At 38.3% G+C, this 16066-nt stretch overlaps 1 protein-coding gene across 2 annotated transcripts in view; it reads left to right on the forward strand.

Moving 5' to 3' along the window:
• Nucleotides 1–16066, forward strand: part of PTPRN2 (protein tyrosine phosphatase receptor type N2) — a 633132-nt gene that overhangs the window by 65346 nt on the left and 551720 nt on the right. For both annotated transcript variants that reach the window (XM_068174516.1, XM_068174508.1), the window contains exon 2: nucleotides 1773–1823. In XM_068174516.1, the coding sequence (XP_068030617.1) occupies nucleotides 1773–1823 (51 nt within the window). The remainder of the gene's footprint in view (nucleotides 1–1772; nucleotides 1824–16066) is intronic.

Consider the following 16066-nt stretch of genomic DNA (forward strand, 5'->3'; position numbering starts at 1 on the left):
ATTTCACCCAAACTTTTATTTTAACTGGATTAGGAGCCAGGTAATTAATGGTCAGGGAGTTCTCAGCTGTTCAGTTCTTTTTCTAAGGAAATCTACAGGACATAATCCACTGGTCTGCCTGGTGAATAGAGGTGCTGTAGTCTGTGCTTTCGATGAGATAGGCATGGTTGGAGAGAGAGGATTTGCTCATTTGTTTGGATCTGGTGTAGTAGTTCCTGGCTGGTTTCTTGATGCAAAGTGTGGAAAAAATCAATATTGTTGAATATCATAATTTCATGTGGCCATTTATAAACAAGATATTTTCCAGGAAAATGAAAAGTCTTAATTGTGAAAATGTGTTCTTTTAAGGGCAGTGTTTGTGTCCAACATACAGCTTCATTCCTCAGATTTGCTCCAGTCCTAGCTCTTTAGCTTTGTCAGAAAATAAAGAAACTGCTGGTTGGGTAAACAAAGTGAGTGCCCTTAACAGTAGCAGGATATTTCACAGTGCCTTTGAGCCTGTCCCTGTGCCCCAGTGTGGAGGGACCAGAGCAGAGGCACATCTCGCCCACTTCCCTGCTGCCTTCACAACTATCAGCAGGGACTCATTTTGGCTGAGCAAAAGCAATAATCACTATTGTCTCAATACCTGGTTGGGTGACACCAAGGGAACATAATACTTTATCCGTGAAGATGTGTATCCATGAAAGAGCAGGATTGCCAGCCTGGATGAAGCTTCTAGGGTGAAGAGTGGAGCTTGTGCAGTAGGGGCTCATCAAGCAGCAACTTTGTGATCAGACTTCCTATTTTAAATCAAAAAATTCCAAGGATTTTTTCATGGACCTATACTGATTTGTCAGCTGTCTGTGAGGTATTAGGGTGTCAACACAGGTGGGACCCTGGCCGGGTAATAATTGATATAGACTCCATGCATTTACAGAAAGCTGATGATTTCTTTATTAAGAAATACATTGCTTTTTTTAATAGCCTAATTTACTACAGGTAGACTTGATTGTTCCTTTAATTAAAACACCATCACCACTGGCTAATTAAGAAACCACCCTTTGTTAAACAAATCTCCATAACACATTCCACATGTTCACAATACCAGGTGCAGCAAGGGAAGATAAGAATGGTTTCTCATTCTTTTCTCTGATGTTCTCACAGCCTTCCCCAGGACAATGCCTGGGAAAGCTTTCTGTTTCTCTCTGTGGCCAGAGAGCTGCTGCCACATTAGGATGTTGGTAGGGATGGCTTGATTTGGAAGCCTTTCTCCAAGGAGTTAGCACTCCTGAAGTCTTAGGGCTGGTCAGTGGTTGCAGTTACTAAATCCAAGCTTAATCTGAGCAATCGATAGGCTGATTTATAGGCTTGTCTCACTGCAGTAGCAGGATTGTCAGGATGCTCTTGGTTTCTTGGTGTGTATATTCTTGTAGTGTATTGCAGCATTGCTGTGCTGTGGTATAATAATGTGCTCAAAATTAAGGGAACATAAATTCTCTTAATTACTAAATCCCTCAAATTACTAAATGAGAGACACATGCATGGAAAAACTGAACCTTCAGTAGAGAAATGAGAGGAGGGAAAACTTTAAAGGTTACTCTGGACATAACCAGTTAGTAAGATGTGCTGTCTAATCAGACCCATTCTGCGCTTCCTCTACTGCCCAGTTTGAACTCCCAAGGCAAACCAAATGTCTGACTTTTTCAGAGCATTTAACAGGTCTTCAATATGCACTAATTATCCACAGTTTGAAGCCTGTATTAATTTTTACTTTTCTTTTGTGTTTTTAGGCTGCCTGTTTGAGGATGATCTTTGCAAGTCTTTTGAAGTCTGTGTAAATGGTAAGTCCTCCATGTTTTGTTTGCTGGTTGGTCTGTCCTCAACTCTGTAATTGCTACATGTTTGATTCAGTAAACCAAACACATGTGTGAGTGAGAAGGAGGGGAAAAGGAAAAGGACCAGGTATGACTATTCTGGTCAGCAGTTAGGAAAAAATTTAATAGATTTAAAAATAATAAATAAATACTCTCTTAACCCTGAGCAAAACCATTTACTTTTATGTGAAATCTATTTTAATTCAACTAAACACTCTGAAATATGCTAACATTTAATTTGTCTTAATATGGGTGGAAATAACTGTTTTGTTACCTTCAGTTTGTTCCTCTTTTTAGAGGATGATGTTGAGTATCAGGCTCCTCTTCTTCAAAAGATTATTTTTAATAATAAGAAAGTAAGTCTCAAAGGAACACTGCAGTTGTTGATTATACTGCTTCCTTTTTCTGTGATTTTACTTGAATTATGCAGAAACAGCTTTCTTGTGCTGTCCTGCATAATTTATTTTCAGTAAGTCAAAAAAGCCAACACAACATATGAATGAGGCTAATGGAATAGGACAAAAGATGTTTTCTAATGATAGTTTAAGATTGGAAATGTGCTATATGAAATTATTTGATTCCCAATGAAGGACAGAGGATGTTTTGAGAGAGATCTTTGAAACAATAACTGTTATAAAATATATGTGTATGTGATGAAAGGAGGAAGGGAGTAGTTTTAATAATGTCTTTTGACATGGAAATATATGGCAATATGTAGATCTGTAATAAGGGGGGTTAATTTTTTAAGTTAGGTATTGTATATGAAATTTTTGTTTGTGACTTCATATTGTGAAGAAGTAGTTTTGTTTTCCATCAAACACAGAAACAATAATATGGGTCTATTAATAAATTAAGATATTAATAAGGTTTAGCTAATGAACATTTAAGATTAAATGAGATTAAATTTCCAGTACTGTTTAACATCAGACAAATGCAAATTTATAAGATTTTTATACCGACAATTGCCATGATGGACACCAGGAAGGGCAGTGACAGATTTTTACAGGTTGAATTTTGCTGACTGTCAATATTTTCCAGTGCTTAGGCTGGAGTCTTCCTCAGTGCAGGCAGATTTAATCAGGTTTATTCAGGTTTAATCATAGGTAACTGTTATATGCAGCAGACAATGCATAATGGGGAATTTATGCAACAGATAATAGCAATTTCTGTACTTTAAGGGATCTCTCTACTGACGACTTTGCTGTTCCTAAAAATGTAACTTCCTAACTTCTTGCTCTACTTGTTTTCTTAAATCAAGACGCAGTTTGGAAAATCTCCATATGACATTCATTAGCATGCAAATTTAAATTATGGAAGTTGTATCTTTGAATTTGAATGGACCTTTTGTGTAGAACTACTCATATTTTGGCATAACTAACTTAAAGAAATGTCAGTAATGAATAAGACGGTTGATCAATATTTTCTAATGTCTGATCTTGTTTTAAAAAATACTTGCAGGGATTCTGTCAAAGAGTTTAAGGTAACTGTAAAATGTTTCTTTCTTTTTTTCCCCCACTGAGCAAATGTTACCTAGAGTGTATTTTAAATGCTGTCCTTGATGCAAGTGAAGATAAACAATTCTTGAGAAAAGAAACAGGATCTTTGGGAGATTGTACACTGAAATACTAAAAAACTATCAGAATTTTTTTATATGTAGCAGAAAGGAAGTGGGCCTCTTGCTTCTGAGCAATCCTTCACAATTTTCCTGCCCAAAGTGCTCCTGATTCACCTGTATCTCTGAAATTTTTCAGAAATTCTGATATATTAAGTTTTGAGGGGTTGAGAGCTCAGGAAATGAAGTCTGTGGAGGTCACTGTGCTCAGAAGTGGAGCTTGCTTTGAAAAGTTTTGCCTCCTTTCTTGTCACACAAGTGGGCATTTCTGAAGTACAGTGTGAAAGTGGGTAAGAAACAGCAGCTGCTTTTTGGGAGCATCTGTGGTCTGCAGATCTGCTTCTTACTCCTGCAGGAAGGCTGATAATTCTGATATTTTTTCTCTGCCTCCAGCAGGTAGATTTCAAGTGTATTTTGTGCATCAGACTTGTGCAAGCATAACCAAAACACCAATAACTGAGCTATTTCATAGCTTAAACACCCCCCCCCTTCTTCCCTTCTCATTTCTTCTGAAGCGAGATTTTTACTGAAAGATTTTGATAAATTTTCCTTTCCATTAAGAAAAAAAAAATGGTGTTCAAAGAATGGGTTTTGTATTGTTAAAAGCAATGTAATAGAATTGTAGGAACTGAGATAAGCAGCATAGCTGTTTTTATCAGAGATAAGGGCTGCTTACATCTGCTGAGGTCACCTGCTATTTTTGCAGGGCAAGGGACCTGCTGTAATAATGATTGTTGACTTTTCTGCCACTTTCCCTCATCGTATAAAGGTCTCTTTTGGCTTCAGTGATGGGTTCTTGCTTATGCTTGTTTAATAGCTCCAGCAGCATTCATGCAATATTAATTTATTTCCACAAACCTTTTATCAGTTTTCTGAGCTGCACTGACTCATCAAGTGGTTAAAAAGGAACATATTTTTTCATGTTAATTTTAATGACCTAAGGATGAGCCAGGCAAAAAGACTGAGTTAGTTTTCCTGGACTTTTCCTTTGCAAAGCCAGAACTTAGGGAGATAAAGTGACTTAAGTGTCATTTATTTATCTTCTGGTACATCATTACTTCTTTCTTATATTTGGAGGAACTGACATTTTCACCCATCTAAAATTCTTGAAGCTTGAAAGCCTGCAGCTAAAAAGACTTGATGTGAAAGGTGAATATACCTGTGAGCTGCAGACTCTGATAGAAAGTAACCTGGCATCCTAAAAGCTTGGAAATGCTTGCCCCCCCACCAATAAATGCAGATACAACAGGAAACAAATAACATCTTGATTAAAGAAGATATATAGAAGGAAAGTAATAATATGAAGAATAGTATTTGCAGTGATGGTAAGTGTAGTGACACAGTTGTGGGTAAAGAGGGATATGGCTTTCACACCTTCACATACACTTTGCTGTCTGGGTTAGAAGTTCAAGCAAGAATTTGCCTGAGAGTGTTTTTTTTCCTTAACAGCTCTGCCTAGAATGTTTGTATGAAAAGGAAAGAAAAAAGCATCAAGAAGGAGTTTTTAGAGGATCTCTAAGACTCAAATCCTTTGCTTACCCTTGAACAGCCCTTGTATTTATATACTAAATTTAGTACAGCTGGATAAGCAGGAATATGTCATGTTTTGTTTTGCATTTTAAGTGACAGATAAAGCAGTTCATGTAAAACATCAGCTTGTTTATCTTCCTTGTTGGAAGGTTTAAACAAACTGGCTCCTGTAAACAGCAAAACAAAGACAAGTTCTTATTCTTTCTCATGAAACCGTGCTATTGAATTCTAGCAGTGCCACTGGGAAAGACACCATGTGGTACAGATAAAAGTGTTAATTTCAAAATAACCATCCCTTATTGGCCTATGTCCTCTCTGTTAAACTGTTTAAACTGCTCATTTAGAAGGGTGGCATTCTTTCCTTTAGCTTTAATCTCCAGATATTTTGCTTCAGAAAGCAGTTTTGTGCTGTGCTTTATGCGGGCATGGATACCATGATATCTTTGCCCCTATCAACTTTATAAGTCAGGGCAGTTTTATTTATGAAAGAGGCTGTGGCTGCAAGCCTCCTTCCTGTGTGCCATCAGAATGGGGTTCATGCAGACAAGATCAGATAGTAGAAAACAACTCTGTGAGGCCAAGCAAGGAAAGTTAATTAAATGCAGTTGTTGGCACAGAGTGCATCATTAAGCCAAGCCTGGCTGACAAACAGCACCCTTCTCCTCGGAAGACACGCTCTGATGTCTGCAGCAGTGTTTGGAGAAGCTGCGCTGCTGAAAGGCTGGGCAAACAGCGCTCACAGCTGAATCAATATTGCTTTATGTATGCAAGCTGCACTTGTTAGGAGGGACTTAGGTTAGCACGGTGTGTCAGAGGCACCCAGGCATTGCAGTACAAAATCATGAACCTTTCCAAGCCCGGATTTCTGCAGGTAGTTCAGAATATTAATGCATTTTCTTCCTCAGCCACAGAGCTCCTTGAACATTTGGAATATAAGTGATTGCGTGTGCTGGTGATGAGCCATAAATGGTAAACATGTGCTAGAGATGATAAGGGAGAGAAGTCAGGATCCCTGAAATGGTTTCTTGAACTTAATGTGTTCTGCTTTGAGGTTTTCCAGACCATTGCCTGGTAGGGTGGGATTGCAGAGGGAGATGCTCCTCGGCATTGTTGAGCTAACAGATGTCTGCAGCAACATCTGCGTTGGCAAGGCGCTGCTCTCCAAAAGCTGTTGAATTTTTGTCAAATGACACTATAAATCTGGGCCTAAGCTGTCTGAGCCCTTTCAGTGACCATCAGTGCTTGTTATAACTAAATTCAGACTTCTGAGGAATAACACTGGTACCTCTGCATGCACTTGCTGTATTGTTTGTAGAAAATTTATGTGCTTTACCAGGATGTGGGGATTCTTCACAGATAACTGAAGTTCAAATACCACCTGATGTAATTTCTTACCTGAATTCTGAAATACATGAGTGTGTGTGGATGTTTGCACATGGATGTTTTGTTGTTGTAAAAATCTGACCAATTATTTAAATATTAGGATTCATTTCCAGTGGTTCTTCTGTACCAGTTCAACGAAATAATGGGACTTTTTTTTGTCTGACACTTAAGTTTTTAAAATATGCTTTGAATAAGTAATGTCAGAAGAAGTCACAATCTTGTGTGGTACTCAAAGAGTAAAGCTTAAAATCTGCCATTGTATAATGGTATTCTGAAAATCCACATCCTTAGAAGTATTTACACAGCCCATTCAACTGGAATCAAGGGTGAGTTAACACCTAAATATTCCTGAGAATCTGTGGATATCAGGATGGTGTCTCAGTTATTAGGAATATTTTATAATTTTTAAGGAAATGCTCACACCTTTTGAAACAAGTCTGTGGAAATAAACACCAGGATTGAAATTTTTTTTTTTTTAGTTCCCCACACTTGTTCTTCATTAGGTTGTGTGACAGTTCTAAAATAGGAGGAACTACATGAAATGGAGTTAGTTTGGGAGGAAGACTCCAGTTTCCCATTAGCCTGTGTTCTGTGTGTTAGCTCTCACATCCCCTGAGCTATTTGAGGTACTGGAGGTGAAAAATTAACATTTAAGTCTTAAGGTTAAAAGTCAGTGCAGTGATGACTTCATCTCCTTTACTTTGAAACAGTGTGGTGAGATTTTTTTTCCTCATTGCAAAAAGCCCCATTTATCTTCCAAACTGTATTTGTGTCTTGTCTTTGTCTCAGTGTGGTGTTAGAACAGCTGCCTGTGTGATGGTGGGATAGAAATGCCCAGCACAACTTGCTTTAGAACTGGAGCAGTGATCAAATTGATCAAGTGATCTTAGGAAAAGATATTTAGCATGGTAATGCAGCTGTGGTTATCCACTGCCTCAGCTGCCTGTAAAAGCTTCTTTGTGGGGGGTTCTTTTTGTAGAGAATCTCAGGGTGCAGCTCCTGCAGGGCAGAAAAGCATTGCTGAGACATCACTGGCAGTGTGCTGCTCAGCACCAGCTGTGAGAGGCAGCCATAAATCTCCCACCAGCCATGGGTAATCCTTTATATTCCCATGTCCTGTGCTAGTAAATATGTTTTGGAGCTGCTGAGTGCTGCACAGTGTTATTTCATGTGGACAGACCTGCTTTTGCTCAGAGCTCAGGCAAGAATTCTGCTGTGCTGTCACAAGGAAGCTTTAGTTCTTAGTCTTGTAACTTGTGGTAATGAATTTTCTTGGCTTTCACAGAACCAGGGCAAGCATTGTAAGAAAATGGTTTAACCAGTGTGGTTTTGAGTGATTTTGGGTCATTTTCCACCTTCCCCTCTGCAGACTGGGGGGATATGAGGTGTGTCTGGTGGACATCACTGGAGAATAACCATAGTTATCTGGTATCTTTCGATTCAAAATTATGCATTTGTGGTGATAAGATGGATGAATCTCTAAAATCTAATGTAATGATTTGATATTAAGTAGGATTAAAATTCTGAAGTTTTTGGAGTTGCCTTTTATTTTTTTAGATTCAGTCTTTCTCCCTGCAATATTTGAGGTGATATGAAGTCTTCAGCCTTACAAGATGTGTTAGCTTAAAAAATACAACCAAATCTTATTTCTCTGCTGTTTTTTTTTTTTTTTTTTGGACATGTAGGCATTATATATACAATTTAGGGTAACTCTGAGCATGTATGTTAAACTAGCATGCTAAATGTTCCATGAATATATGTTTGTGTATTAGAGATATTGTTTTGACCATATATTTTATCAGTGTGTGGTGGAGCTTTTTGTTGACACCTTTTGGGTAAGCTACATAGCACATTCATTGGGCATATTCAGAGATGTTCCCTATTTCACTATTGTATTACACTAAAAAAAAAAAAAAAATTAACTTTTGAGAGGTCATGGAAAAGTACAGCCTCTTTGATAAAGGCATTAGGGATTCTCAGTAAGGTTTGAGCCTGATGAATGATGAAACACGAGAGCCTGAAAAGGACAGTGTGGTCTGGAGAGAAGAAGAGAACACCAAGGGATAATGTTCTGGCAATGAGGTGGAAAGCAAATGAATCCTGGTTTGGACTGACACTGCAGCAGCGTGCCTCTGCTCTAAATCCATCATAGTTTGTCCTCTTCTCGTGTCAAGGGACATTCACGAGTGTGGTTCACTTCATGGTGATTAAGATGTTTGCTTACAGCTCTTGAAAAAATAGAATAATGGGCAGATTTTTCTTTAACTGTTCACATTTACTAAGAAAAAAACAAACCAAAAGCCCACCAACAAAGAAAAAGCATAATTTTTTTATGAACAAAAGGGTATAATAAAAGTTGTCAAAAGAGAAGAGATGTGAAATGAGTTGGCAGTGATGGCTACACAACCATATTGTGATTATTGGGCAGTCCCAGATTTGAGCGAGACGGGACCTTTTCTCCTGATGTTAAAGGATACCTTCTGCTTAGCATTCCAATTGATTAAAAATATGCCATTCCAAAAATGAAGCGCTTCAACAACTACTTGCTTATTTTGGGCTTCATCTATCCTCTGTCAGAAGGGAAACTGGTGTTTGCCTTTCTCCCCCTAAATATGAGTGACTGTTGTCTCCGTGTAGCAGTGGTAAGTTAGGTCAATCAGATTAATTACTGAGGTACTGTGGTAATTAACTGAGGCATTGATAGGAATGCCTAAAAGGAGACAGACTAGAAAACTTTGAACCCATCCCCTGCTTGGGAAAATGGTGCTTAAAATATTCATGCTCCTTGTGTCTTTCTTTTTGAAAGCTTCAGTAATCCTGTCTTATAGTACATAAGCTGAAGACAAGAGGTCACAAATCAAATATATTTTCAAAATGTCCCAATTTTGCAAGGACATCAATGAATGACTATTCAGTCTGCATTTTCTTGAGTGTGTAGGAGGCAAAGCTGTAGATTTCTTAAGTATATTCTGAATAACATTCTTTTGGATGGTTCTTCACGGCTACAAGTTTTTCTGTGCAGAAGATGCCATTTTTTCCCTATTTTTCTGTCTTTTTTTCTACAAATGTTATTTTAAAATTCTTTCCCCTGTTTGCTGCACAAACTCTGCATCACCTGACTGCTGTTGCATTGCACTAATAATTTAGTGAACATCATTTTGTTTCTGACTTCGTACCATTTGACAAGCACAAATAGTCTTTTGACTCTCAATCTGCCTTTAGGCAGTAAACATAATAGGAAAAAATACTTTTGGTTTTTATGGGGATGATGTTGTGGTCCTGGGTAAACAGCTTCTCAGAGACTATAGGAGAAATGAGTAGAAAACTTACTACACGGATCACATGAAAGTGTATCCACTGCAGCAGAGCAAAAGTGATGAGTCTGCATGAAATAGTCTCAAGACAGCTTGTGTGTGAAAAATATATGCAGTAATTATTGACATCCATTTTGTCAAGTAAGAAGCCAAAGAGGATGGTGTTACTTTATAATATTCTAAAGGAGATGCAAGTTTATATGCACATGAAAACCATAAATGTAGAATATATAATAATACCTTTTAATTACCATGATTGTTTTGAATAGATGTTCTAAAGAACTCAAGAGGTTGAACATTTGCTTATAAAAAAAGTATTTTAAAATAAATAATGTAGAAGTTTTTTTCCCAGGTTGTGTACCTACTATCAGAGTCCTTGATTTGGATTGATTCTTCCAAAGTGAACAAGAAAATATATCCTTTCTTTATTCTAGTGCTTAGAACAAATGCTTTGTAATAAAGAACTGTGAGAGGCTTTTATTGTTATATGTCCTCATTTAATAAACTAGAACAATCTGAAAGTGAACCAATTATGGTGCTGTTGATTAACAGGTAAAGACCTGTTAATGAAAAGTCATCCTGCATTATATGACATTCCAAGCCTTTAATTTAAACAGATTTTTCCTTCGTGCCCTCCAACCCCATGGCAACAGCAACAAAAGTTGCTCTAGAGGTAGACAGAACAATAAATATATTTTATGGTCCCAAACTATTTATTGTAATTTGGTCTTTACTGAAATAGCTTTGGCTGCTACTCTGCACAAGTTGAGAATATTTGGTAGCTTTTGCTGCTGTGTCAGCATGTTCCTCTGGTGCCCTGTAGTAGAATCAGTGTGATTTAAGGCTGGTAACCAGAGGATGTTGAGGCTGAGTAAGGGACTACAACATTTCATGTTTGGACTCGTAACTCTTCAAGGTACAATGGAAAATGCTTTTAATGTAATGCACTAAACATTTGTGTTAGTAATGAATTTGCAATACTATGATAAGGTTTAAAATGTATACCTAATTTATTCTATTTAAGGTTAAGTCTCTTGAGATTGTATTTGGACTTGTAACTGCATTATCTCACTGAGTCTTCCAGAGATAAGGTTGTATCATAGTTTTTTTTTCCTGGAAGTAACAGGACAGGTATGATTGCGCACAGCTGCACACTGTGCAATTTTTTCAATGGCAAAAATGCCTATTTTTGGTTCTCTCTGTCTGTTATTGAGCTGCTATTGATGTTTTCTCTAACATAAACTCTATGGTAGATGAGAAAGAGGTGTATTACCCAGCCAGAAACTATAATGTACTGGTGGGGAAAAATAAATTGAGGGGAGTTGTAAACAACTGAGATCTTCCTTCATATTTTTGTCTTTGTCCTGTATTCCTCTCTCTGTATTCCACGTTATGCTGCTGCATCTCTGTTTCTGTGAGGTTAAGATAGGAAAGGTATTGGGAGACAATTTGATGAATGGATTTTTGGATGGCAAGACTGCTAATAGTTTCATAGTTTATTGAACACTTAAAGAAAGCAATCTGCAATACCCAGTCACAGTGGAAGCAGTTTAAATGGCTTTTGTATTTCCAAAATTAAATCGATTTGTTTTCTGTGGAGGTGGAGTGGTTTTCAAAGTGGTAGTACTTTGTTTTTAAATTTTAATTATTTTCAAGCTTTAAGTAGCAAACTTGACTGCTTCGTGTTTACTGTGACTTTAAAAACCCCCAAAACTTTCCAAATTATGTCTCCCGTTAGTCTTCTAATTTAATCTCTCTTTCTAGGATGTTGTTTCACTTCCAAGTTAGAGATGTGTAGATTTACTAGATTTCTACAACAATTAAGACTTCCTACTCTGCTGACAGCTTGCCTTCATATTAGCAGAATTTTGATGATGGCTTATGCTGAGTAATTTAATGGAAGAAACTGTTCTTTGACTGACAGTACCTGTTAGAAAAGTTTCCTCTCAATTTTTACCTGTAATTTTGATTGATGTGTTTGGTGAATGATTGTTTTAAAAATATTTGACTTTTAAACTCATTCATTTATTTTTTCCTTTCTTAAAATTTCTGTGAATACTAGTTGGACAAAAATGGATCAATATACAGTTAAGAAATACCAGTCCTATTCCATATCTCAAATTCTTTTTTATTAATTTCAGTTTTGCTATGGTAAATCTAACTTTAGCTGTCAAATTTTCACCCAGTGTTTTTGTTACAAGTGTTTGAAGTTGTCTAATACTAAGATTTCTCCGTTGTCTTTCTGCTCCTGCAGTTAGAGCTTCCCACCCAAACATTTGAGGCATAAATTATTATAACTGAAGAAATGGAGAGCTCTGAAACAAGTTTGGGCAGAAAAGGATCCCTCTTTCACCACTGCTTTTCTTAGTGGCAAAGGGTTGATGGATGTGCTTCATGTTGCAGTACAAACTATGAATGCATGTTCACTAAAATGGTAATCAGGCAGTTAGTGCCCATTCCGTGTCTCTGGATCCACTGCGTTCCCAATTAGAAGTCAGGCTTTCTTTCTGGGCTTTATTTCAAACATCTCAAGAGATCTATACTAGTCCCAAAATTTTGGTTGCTCCCCTCCCAGAAATAAGAGCATTGATTAAAATTACTTTGTTGTTCTGTGAAATATTACCCTTCACATATGATGCCAAAAAAGATTTACTCGTCTCAATGTATTTTGTTGGCATGGTAATTGAAAATAAGTTATGACTGGCATAGAGGTTAATGGCATATTTTAGAAGGTAAGAAAGAGCTTAAAAAATGCTATTTCATCTCAAAAATCTGTGGGAAGAATCAGTCTAACAGAAAGAATTCTTTTTCTATCCCCAAGCATCTCTTCACCAACACATTAACTAATTCCTGTATTCTGAAGAGGCCATACTGTGTTGGCTTGGGCTGGGCTGGAGTTAAATTTCATCCCAGTAGCCGGGAGGGGCTATTATGGATCTGTACTGGAGTCAGAGTTGGTAACTCAGGGATGTTCTCAGTGCTGGTGAGCAGGGCTTGCACTGTATCGAGGCCTCTTCTGCTCCTCATATGACCCCACAGGGAGGAGTCTGGGGAGCAAAAGGGTCTGGGAGACCTCTGGAGTGTGGGAGGGGACCCAGCTGGCAGGGCTGGCCCCAGCTGGCCACAGGCATGTCTCGCACCCCAGGGTGTCATAACCTGGGAGCTGCTGCTCAGGGACTGGCTGGACATCAGTTGGTTGGTGGTGGGAGAGTGTTTCCATTCGCATAATTTCTCTTTCTTGGGTTTAATTATCTTGGTTTTGTTCTTTTTCTTTTCATTGCAATTTATTATTTTATTTCAACTGTATTATAGATGTTGTTTTATTTCAATTATATTTAGATGTTCTTATCTCAACCCAGGAGTTTTCTTGCTTTTACCCTACTGATTCTTTTCCCCTCCATCTTGCTGGGGGGCCAGTGAAAAGCAGCTCTTTGGTGCTTAAGTTCTGGCTGGGTTAAAACATGACATGGTTTCACAGGGCTGCGATGGCTTGTGAAGTTAATGTTGTGGTTCCTTCCTGCTTTGCTTAGACAAGATTCCCACAAATTATGCAGATCAGCTGGCTCAAATAATACCTTATAATTTCTGCCCAGTTATGGGGAGAACTACTTCATTAGTTCATCATAGACCAAAGGAAATGATAGTTCAAAATTCTAGGGCTAAGGGGTTTTCATCATGCATTTAATTGATGTACAGTAGTACAGGAATAAATATTTCCCTTTTTTTGACTTGAATGTCTCCATAGTAGATGTAGATTGGAAATGGGCATTTGTTAATTAAGCTGCAGTAATTGCAAATTTCAGTGCCACTGCAAGCTGCTTTCTTAGGAACCATGACAATGACATTAAGCATCTGCTAAACAAAATCCACTCCTTTATGTCATGCAGTTCACATCCTGTTTGCTGTTTAAAAGTCCTTGGTAGAGGTAGAAGATTTTTTATTAAAAACAGTGAAAGAAGAGAATTTTCTTCATCTGAAATTGGCTAATTCCAGAAGTATAGTTTTTAGATGGAAAATCAAGTGGAGGCATACATAGTTTTATTCTCACCTTTTCTTGCCTATTTTTTTTTTTTTTTTTAATCTGAACCTGCCTCTTCAAGCAGAGAAGTACTTTCTCATCACAAAAATAAAATTTGGTCCCTGGCCACAAAGAAATCTTCCAAGGAGCCCTTTATAGAGATCTCCTGCAGGAAATTGGGGACCATGGTTTTGTGTCTCTGTCTGCTCACAGAGGTGGAAGTGCCAGCTCTTGCTCCTAGAACAGAGATCTAGAATAATTGCTGCTCTCCCCATAGCAGCTGGTCATTTTACAGGGTTATGGAGAGGAATTGTGCAGCCTGGAAAAGAGCAGGAGAGTCTTTAATCAAAGTGAATATCCCAAAGTTTATGCAACAGTGTATCAATATACACACTAAAGAGAAAGCTTTTGGATTAAAAAAAAAAAAAAAAGCTCTATAAAATACCAAATCCCCTGAGATTGAAAGTCATTCTTAAGTAATCATCTATGAAATACCTCTTGTTTTCAAAGTTCTGCAAAACTTGGTCTCATCTCAATTCATGTTCCCATGACTGTTCTTAATGTTGTTTGAATGATGCAGGAATTGCTCTGCAGTCTGAGAGCCCCAAGCTGACTCTTGTGCTGGAAAAAATTGCATGTTACAGCTATATAATCAATGACATAGTCCAAAATCACCCCATTAAAGGAGAAAAAAGGTGCAAACAATGTGAGAAACTCATATATCTGTATAGATAGACGATTATGATGATATATGAGGTTTTCTTGGTGGAAAACAAATTAATGCAGGTAATTTGTTTTAAAATGCATTATCCTTTGCTAGACAAGGAGATTTTGTAAGCAGTCTAACATACTTGCAGAGGAGCAGAGCCATATGTCACTGCAGAAGGTTTGTCCTTTGGCTTCAGTAAAATGAGAATGTGAAGGATTTTATTACTTTGGGTGTTAATACAGGTCGTAATCAAGATGAAACCGAATTATCTACAGTATCAGTGTGTGAAATGCTGCAACTCAAGTGGCAGCAATTTTATGGGGGAACAGACTGATTTATTTCTGCTTGTTTACTGCTTGTGCCCATGAGCCGTGCTGTCTGGCAGGGCTGGGTCTGTGCTCTGCACAGGTCTGAGCTTTGTGTGCCCAGAGCTGACTCTCCCCCCATCTTGCACTGCTGCACTTGAAGCAACTCTGGACATACTGATTAGTGGATGTTTTTATGGAAGGTGGAAAAGAATCTGAGTGAGACTTAAACAACTCAAAATTTCATCTTTTGCTGTTGACAATATCTGAATCAACTTTAGACTCAACTGAGGAATGCAGCTCATTCTCTCAAGGCTGAGGAGGGGGTGATGAGATTTTCTGACTTCAGTTGTCCTTGCAGCAGAATTGGCACTGGGGATGGGGCAACAGAAGTTGTGGTTTGCTCTTCTTTCACCTGGGTCACAGTGAGCTCTGTCCCCCAGAGCTCCTCAGCCCTGTTCTGCATCTGCCCGTGGTGTCCTTGCCTTATCAGAGCACACTCTGACTGTGTCCTGACACCTTTTCTCCTTGCCAGAGCCTGGGATCCTCTCTGTGAGCAGCACTTGCTACTGGAGGAAAGAGAAGACAATTAATTTTACAAATGAAGTGTGGGGATGCTGAAAATATCCTGAATGGGGGAAAAGAGGTTCTTTATGATTGTGGAGGAAGCCTGGAGGCATGCACAGGATGGAGGAAGAGATGAGGGAATCCCAAAGGTTGTAAAAGGCTGGGGAAACCTTGGCTTCCTCCAAGCCTCCTTCCCATGTGCACGCTCACCCTTCCTTCCCAGAGTGTCACCAATAGTCAAATTTAGTTTTGCCTCCATAGCTGAGGCACTCTGGAGCACTGAAAGGAACCTCAGAAGATGTGAAAAGGGCACCTATGGAGAAAGCCTGATGGTGGAGCAGGGGGGTGTAAGTAACTTTTATTTTTGCTTCATCAAGACAGGCATAAAGAAGCTGTTTCTGTTGGGTTCTCAGGTAAATCTACCTGCTGTCTTCTGCAGCAGCCAGGTGGGTCAAAAGCACAGAAATCATTTAGCATATCAGATCTCTACAGGGAAATTTTGGACACTGTTTGCAACGACACTCCCTTATACTCTGCTTCCATCCCCAAATCTGCAGGGTTAATTGCTAACCCAAACTAATAGTAATTTCAGATATTTGCTCCTTGAGTTCAGAGGAGCCCTCCACACATCTTCCTGTGTTAGGTCTTGACTTCTGAGTCAGGGTATATTAGTAGCTTAGGCATTTCTAAAAGCTTATATGGATCTGAAAGATAAACAGTTTGGTGCAACTATCACCAGCAATTTTCAAGAAAAAAACTGTAAAAAAATTAA

Source organism: Anomalospiza imberbis, chromosome 1 (genome assembly GCF_031753505.1).
Source record: "Anomalospiza imberbis isolate Cuckoo-Finch-1a 21T00152 chromosome 1, ASM3175350v1, whole genome shotgun sequence".
Classification (NCBI taxonomy): Eukaryota; Metazoa; Chordata; class Aves; order Passeriformes; family Viduidae; genus Anomalospiza; species Anomalospiza imberbis.